This window comes from Cebus imitator, unplaced genomic scaffold, assembly GCF_001604975.1.
Source record: "Cebus imitator isolate Cc_AM_T3 unplaced genomic scaffold, Cebus_imitator-1.0 Scaffold18, whole genome shotgun sequence".
Classification (NCBI taxonomy): Eukaryota; Metazoa; Chordata; class Mammalia; order Primates; family Cebidae; genus Cebus; species Cebus imitator.
Window position 1 is genome coordinate 5,160,917 of NW_016107333.1, and position 7,435 is coordinate 5,168,351.

Consider the following 7,435-nt stretch of genomic DNA (forward strand, 5'->3'; position numbering starts at 1 on the left):
AGCAAGAGCATCAGAATCTCCTGTGGCAGGAATGCAGATTCCTACCCAGACCCTCTGGGCATGAGGTCTGGGAATATGCATTTTTGTAAGCTTTCCTGATGATACTGATGCATATTTAGGCTTGAGAATCACTTTTCTGGGTAATTAGGGCCAATTCTGCCACTTAAAAGCTGTATGGTATGGGGTGAGTTGTTTTACGGGTTGCTTTTCCCTCAGCTGTGTGCTGAGCAAGGATGGATAGTAACATATAGATTACCCTATTTCATCCTCCCAAGAGGTGAGTGTTACTATTCCCATTTTATTGATGATGAAAACTGAAGCTTGGAGTAGTGAACTGACTTGCCTATGGTCATGACAGCTATTCAGTGACAGACCAAGAATTTGAATCCAGGCTTGGGTTATAGAGAAATGTCTTTGAAATCAATAACATTGACAGCAGTGATGGTTATTTCTGCATCCTTCTTGAGTGCCAGACCTTGTCCTCTGCAGCTCTAGTGCCTAAAATAACAAGGATATAGCCATACAAGACAGACCTGGCCTTTGCCCTGTGGGAGTCTTCATGTACCAGCTTTCCAGCTAGACAGTACTTTTAAAATCCAGAGTCAAGTCTTACCCCAGAATGATGCTTATTCATAGGGCTGAATTGGGGCCAGAAAAAGTTTCCCAGTGGTTCTAAACCTGGGGGCCATGGAGAAACTACCATTCAAAAACAGCAGAAAGGGGCCGGGCGTAGTGGCTCACGCCTGTAATCCCAGCACTTTGGGAGGCTAAGGCCCATGGATCACAAGGTCAAGAGATTGAGACCATCCTGGCCAACATGGTGAAATCCCATCTCTACTAAAAATACAAAAATTAGCTGGGTGTGGTGGTGTGTACTTTAGTCCCAGCTACTCAGGAGGTTGAGGCAGGAGAATTGCTTGAACTCAGGAGGCAGAGGTTGTAGTGAGCTGAGACTGCACTACTGCACTCCAGCCTGGTGGCAGAGCGAGACTCTGTCTCAAAAAAAAAAAACAAACAGTGGAAAGGAGGAGGACTTCCCTGACCACCGGTCTAGAGGATGGCATACCCCCTCCCCACCAATCACTACCACTACCTTTATTTATTTTTGAGATGGAGTCTCGCTCTGTGGGCCAGGCTGGAGTGCAGTGGTGATCTCTTTTATCCAGGGTGACAGAGTGAGACTCCATCTCAAACAAAACAAAACAAAACAAAAAACAAAAAAAGCAAGGGTATAGAGAGGTAGTCAGGCAATACACAGGCAGCCCAAAGAGACAACAGGTATTCACAACCAGAGGCTGATGCATTTAAAAGCTGTTTCCTGAATGAGGCTATAATAAGAAAGGTAGATGTCCTTAGATCATGTTCCCAGCTTCAGAAGGGCCCTAGCCACATTATCCCGAAGTTCACTTTTGTTATCTAAAGTGCTTGCTCACTCCAGGGCTCAGTGGAAGCTTGATGCAGAAGATACTTTTTGTTTCAGTTCTTTGAAAAATATTTGTCAGAAGCCATCACTCCCTAGGGGATTGAACAATCCAAATTACTTCCCCTTTTCAGGGAATATTAGTATTTTCTAGATATAAATTGCATTTTTCTTTTGAGACGGAATCTCACTCTGTCGCCTAGGCTCATGTGTAGTGGTGCGATCTCGGCTCACTGCAACCTCCACCTCAGGGGTCCAAGCGTTTCTCCTGCCTCAACCCCGAGTAGCTGGGATTACAGGGGTGTGCCACCATGCCCTGCTAATTTTTGTATTTTTGGTAGAGATGGGGTTTCACCATGTTGGCCAGGTTGGTCTCAAACTCCTGACCTCAAAAGTGATCCGCTCGCCTTGCCATCTCAAAATGCTGGGATTACAAGCATGAGCTACTACGCTCGGCTGATGTGAATTGAGTATTAAACTTACTTTGAAAAGCCCTAACAGCATGTGCCTGTTTTGCTGAGCCCCAGGGCCAAGTGTGCAGTTTGAGATACTGAGAGAGAAGTGGGGGAAAATCAGGACCTTGGGTGAATGGCTAAGGGAATTGAGGCTCTTTAATCTGGGAAACTTGAGTGGGGAGGCTCTCCAAATTCCTAAAGGAGAGTGACCTGCAGGAGAGATAAGACATCCTCCATCCAGGTGACTGGGATTAAATCACCAAGATTTCATTCTTAGAAGAAACTTCTTGTGCTTAGCCCATGGCACCGTTTTAAACAGCTAGATGATTCTACATTAGTGGCCACTATATAAGTGCCCACTATATTAGTTCAGGTAGGTTCTGAGCAGACCTGAGTGACCCTGAGGCAAAACAGACTTGAATTCAAATTCTAGCTCCATATTTATATGGGCCATATAAGTTCAGGCAAGTATCTTTTTTTTTTTTTTTAAGACGGAGTTTCGCTCTTGTTACCCAGGCTGGAGTGCAATGGCGTGATCTCGGCTCACCGCAACCTCCGCCTCCTGGGTTCACACATTTCTCCTGCCTCAGCCTCCTGAGTAGCTGGGATTACAGGCACACACCACCATGCCCAGCTAATTTTTTGTATTTTTAGTAGAGACGAGGTTTCACCATGTTGACCAGGATGGTCTCGATCTCTTGACCGCGTGATCCACCCGCCTCGGCCTCCCAAAGTGCTGGGATTACAGGCGTGAGCCACCGCGCCCGGCCCAGGCAAGTATCTTAATACCTACTCTTTTTTTTTTTTTTTTTGAGACAAGGTTTCATGATGTTAGCCAGGCTGGTCTTGAACTCCTGATCTTGGGTAATCCACCTGCCTCCGCCTCCCAAAGTGCTGGGATTACAGGTGTGAGCCACCGTGGTGCCTGGCTCCTTAAAAAAAAAAAAAGGGGTCTCATTCTGTCACCCAGGTTGGAGTGCAGTGGCCCAATCACAGCTCACTGTAGCCTCAAACTCCTGGGCTTAAGTGATCCTCCAGCCTTAGACTTGGAGTAGCTGGGATTACAGGCACAAGCCACAGCCCACTGTTTCTTTACCTAGGGCATCTCACTTTCATGTGTGTGTATACAAAAATTAAGAGATTGGGGCTGGGCATGGTGGCTCATGCCTGTAATCCTAGCACTTTGGGAGGCCGAGGCAGGCAGATCACAAAGTCAGGACATCGAGACCATCCTGGCCAACATGGTGAAACCCCGTCTCTGCTAAAAAATACAAAAAATTGCTTGGGCATAGTGGTACACGCTTGTAGTTCCAGCTACTCAGGAGGCTGAGGCAGGGGAATCGCTTGAACCTGGGAGACAGAGGTTGTAGTGAGCCGAGATTGTGCCACTGCACTCCAGCCTGGTGACAGAATGAGACTCTGCCTAAACAAAGAAAAAAAAAAAAAAAAACACCAAAAAGAGATGATTGAATATAGCACAGACCCAGGCACACTCAGCCAAACTTGGTTTCCCACTGTTGCAGACCTTGAAGTTTGGTCTGCAGTTAGTGTACTGTCATTTCAGTGTGGCAGAAATGTATTAACAGCTAGTTTAAGCAAAAAGGGGAATTTATTAGCTTACGTAATAGGGAAGTCTAGAGGTGGTCCTGGTTTCAGACATGATTGGAGCTACCATCTCATATAGCTGCTTCTCTATGCTGGGTTCACACTGCAGTCATGTTCTTTCCTCACTGAGAGAGGGGGAGGACAAAGTTGCCAGTTCCTCAAGGTTACATTCTGGCCACTTAGCAACTCCAAAGCTTAACTGTTGATCCCAGGGAAGACTGGCCTAGTGTGGGATGCAAAGGCCCCCTTCACCCTGAGTTGAATGGGATACAGAATGGAGCTGGTGAAAGGGACGCGTGCAGCGTGCACAGAACTCACAGCTGGCCACTAGAGGGAGAGTGAAAAATGTAAGGCAAAGAAACTAGTGACTGCTTTGTCTTCAAGCCTGGCCCCAAGCCCTGATGGATCAAACATCAAGAACCCTGTTTCTGCTTAAAAAAACAAAAACAAAAACAATTTTATTTGACAAAAGACAAAAAAGTTATTTACAGTAGTTTTTGCTCAAATAATCCAATGGGACAACTGTGCTTCTCCTCCAGCTTTATCTTACAACCAAACCCAAGCAGAGTCTGCCCTACCCCAACACCCCATTTTACACAAGGGGGGAATGCCAACCAGAATTCAGCAGCATGGCTCCCTCACCCCTCACCACCCTCCATTGCTCAGTGCACTGTGGGGAGGGAAAATCCCACTTCAGCCCAATGTACTTCCAAAGTTCTCTACTACAGAAATCCTGCAACAGTTGCATCAGACCTGGGCTCACTGACAGGGCTGGAAGGGAAGAGGCTGGGCAAATGGTAGCTTCAGTTAACCTGGAGGCAGCCATGTTCATTCTTTACCACTGGGCCTCAGGAGGGTGAGGATCCCTGATCCCCCTAGGGCACACGGGGAGAGGACAAGGGAGAAAGAAGCCAAAAGGAGGCAACACAGAGAGCCCAGGAAACTTGCCCACCTGGAAAGAGCAAAACTCCCTCTCCTTAAGCAATCCATTCCCACTCCCTCAGCAAGAGATGGGTGACTCAGAAGTTGGTGAGCCTCTGTGATGGCTTCAGGGATCGTCCCAAAAAGTAAAGAACATGTTACTATCTTTCTCCTGGCTAGGCCCACCCACGTTAGTCAATATCCAGGAACCCCTTCTCCTTGTGCCTGAGCTGGTGACTTCAGGAAACTAAAGGCTGGGAGTCCTGATCTATCTTTTGGCCCAGTAACGACGTTATTCAGGACAAACATATTTCAGCTAATAATAACCTAGAATTAGTGTTTCTTAGCATATATAAAGATGGGGCATATTGCTGTTCAACACTATCAGCAATGAAACAGCAAAACAGACTGGATGTGGTGGCCCACACCTGTAATCCCAGCTCTCTGGGAGGCTAAGGCAAGTGGATCACAAGATCAGGAGTTCAAGACCAGCCTGACCAAGATGGTGAAACCTCATCTCTACTAAAAATACAAAATTAGCTGGGCGTGGTGACAGGCACCTGTAATCCCAGCTACTTGGGCGGCTGAGGCAGAGAATTGCTTGAACCGGGAGGCAGAGGTTACAGTGGGCCAAGATCACACCACCGTACTCCAGCCTGGGTGACAGTGAGGCTCCGTCTAAAAAAAAAAGAGCAAAACAAAAATGGGGGAGAGGGAGAAGCAGACAACCAATTGTGATCTGTTTCACTGGGAAGTTCAGGTCAGGGGCCCCTGCAACTCTAGTTTAAGAGAAAGATGAAACAAAGACACTCCCAGCTAGCAGGCTTCTAACCCTTTTCCAGCCCCAGCCTCCTCTCAAGGCAGCTCCTTGGCAGAACACTATTCCTGATTTCCCCAAGTTGCCACCATTGTGGGAAGAGCTGCCCGTTTGGAGGACTTCCTGACCAGCAGATGGCTCACTTCTCTCCAAGTAGGAGGTGCTGGGAGCTTCCAACATTCGAGCCCCTCTAATTCAAGTTCCTAAAGGAATTCAAAACTCAGGGTACAGGGCAAAAGTGTTCAAGAACAAAGGGAAAAATATTAAAGAAAAAAGAAAAAAAAATCCATCGCTTCAGTCTAGTTTACTTCCCCCACCCCCCAAAAAAACTACAATACAAATTAAAAAAAAAAGCAAACACCTTTTGATTTTATCCTTCTCTGCTCGGTGCTTAGGTTTAGTCAGTCACATTCTGCTGGACTGCCCCCTGCTGTGGCTTTCTACCCTTCTGTGCCTGTGGCAGAAAGGCCAATGCACTCATACAGTTGTTTTTTCTGCCTTTTTTTGGTAAACCAAAACAACCATTTGAAATTTCACACTACTGCAGAGACTTAGCTGGTCCCCCAAATAAAAATACTACTTTCTTGCAAAACAATCCCCAGTTACAGTGGTGGGTCCTTCCCAGTTCACCAGAACTCTTATCATGCAGTGCACTCTTTTTCCCCACACCTGGGCTAACTACTGCCGTGAACGTAAACCACAGCAAAAAAGGGAAAAACAAAACAGTTTAGCAAAAATCTAACATTCAACTGGAGTCGGTTCCGGTACATCCACTGGGTTCCTCTTCTTTTGTTCATGCATATGAACTTGGAATGTCCACACCTGGCTTGACAGAAACAGCACAGGGGTAGCTTGGACCCAACATAGGACTGAACTTGGCAGCTTTCCTGAGCCCAGCCCAGGAAACCAGGCTGGAACAAAGGTGTCCCAGGGATTCTCTGGAGCAGCAGCAGCAGCAGCAGCAGCACCGTGGTTGTCTCCGATCTCTTGGTCTCATCACTGAGGGAAGGCCTGGAGAAACGGCAGTCAGCAGAGGAGAGGTCCCCCATCACAGTGCAGTGGTGCCAACTGGCATCTTCCTGCTGAAGACCTCTGCACAGAGGAGATGATCCCAATGTTTGGCAGTGATCCATAGAAAACCCTCTGCATGAAAGGGAACCAAAACGGAAACCCAGGACAGCTGGCTTGAGCCTTGAGCGCCCCTCTTGGCAGACAGCTACTGGGGATTTTCAGAGACTAAAGGGATGGGAGTGTGCAGTAATGGAAGTGATGGGTCCTGCTGCTTCTGAAGCTCCATCTCAGCAGCCCTCTGTAGCGCCACCTCCACCAGCAGCTGGAAGCTGCTGAAGTCCTCTTTGTCCTGCTCTGGGGGTGTGGGTGGTGGCGTGTTGAAGAGTCCACCTGTGGGGCTTCCGGCCTCAGCCCTGGTCAGCAGGGTGAGTGTGCTACCAGGGGTCACCAGGGGCTTGGGGGATTCCAGCTCCCCTTGTGGGAATGGGGCTGCTGGCTTTTCCCCCTGGCCTGAGTGGAGCGGCATGGAGCACACAGACAGGGAGAGCACATTGGTGGGGGCTGGGACAGACACAGCCAGCACTGAGGGGCTGCCGCCACGGGGAAGGGCCACATCTGAGGCCTTACCCCCGCGGCGGGAAATGGTAAACTGATTAGGGTCTTTCCCGTCCTTCCGAAGCATGTCTGGGAGAAGCCGCCGCCGGGCATTGATGAACCAGTTACATATCTGGAATAAATATATAAGACTGATCAGTTTGCTCAATCAAAAACAGCTATGGGCTGGGTGCAGTGGCTTATACCTGTAATCCCAACATTTTGGGAGGCCAAGAAGGGAGGATTGCTTAAGTCCAGGAGTTCAAGACCAGCCTGGGCAACACAGGGGACCCTGTTTCTACAAAAGAAATTAGCCAGGTGTAGTGGTGCGTTCCTGTGGTCCCAACTACTCAGGAGGCTGAGGTGCGAAGATCACTTGAACCCAAGAGGTGGAGGCTGCAATGAGCTATGATCACACCACTGGATTCCAGATTGGGCAACAGAACAAGACCCTGTTTCAAAATAAGGCAAAACAAACAGCTATGAAGTCCTTACTATTGCCAGGACCCAGGAACACAGCAGAAAACAACACAGACAGAGGTTCATGGTGCACAGAGAGAGTTAAATAAGAACATACACCAGCCTGGCCAACATGGTGAAACCCTGTCTCTA

General features: G+C 48.1%; 1 protein-coding gene across 4 annotated transcripts in view; it reads right to left on the reverse strand.

Annotated features, from left to right (window-relative positions):
- Window positions 1-5,712: 5,712 nt before the first annotated feature.
- The window catches only part of TGIF2 (TGFB induced factor homeobox 2), a 20,115-nt gene continuing 18,392 nt past the window's right edge, over window positions 5,713-7,435 (reverse strand). For all 4 annotated transcript variants that reach the window (XM_037732769.1, XM_017512716.2, XM_017512712.2 and 1 more), the window contains exon 3: window positions 5,713-6,956. In XM_037732769.1, the coding sequence (XP_037588697.1) occupies window positions 6,435-6,956 (522 nt within the window). In that variant the 3' untranslated portion in view covers window positions 5,713-6,434. The remainder of the gene's footprint in view (window positions 6,957-7,435) is intronic.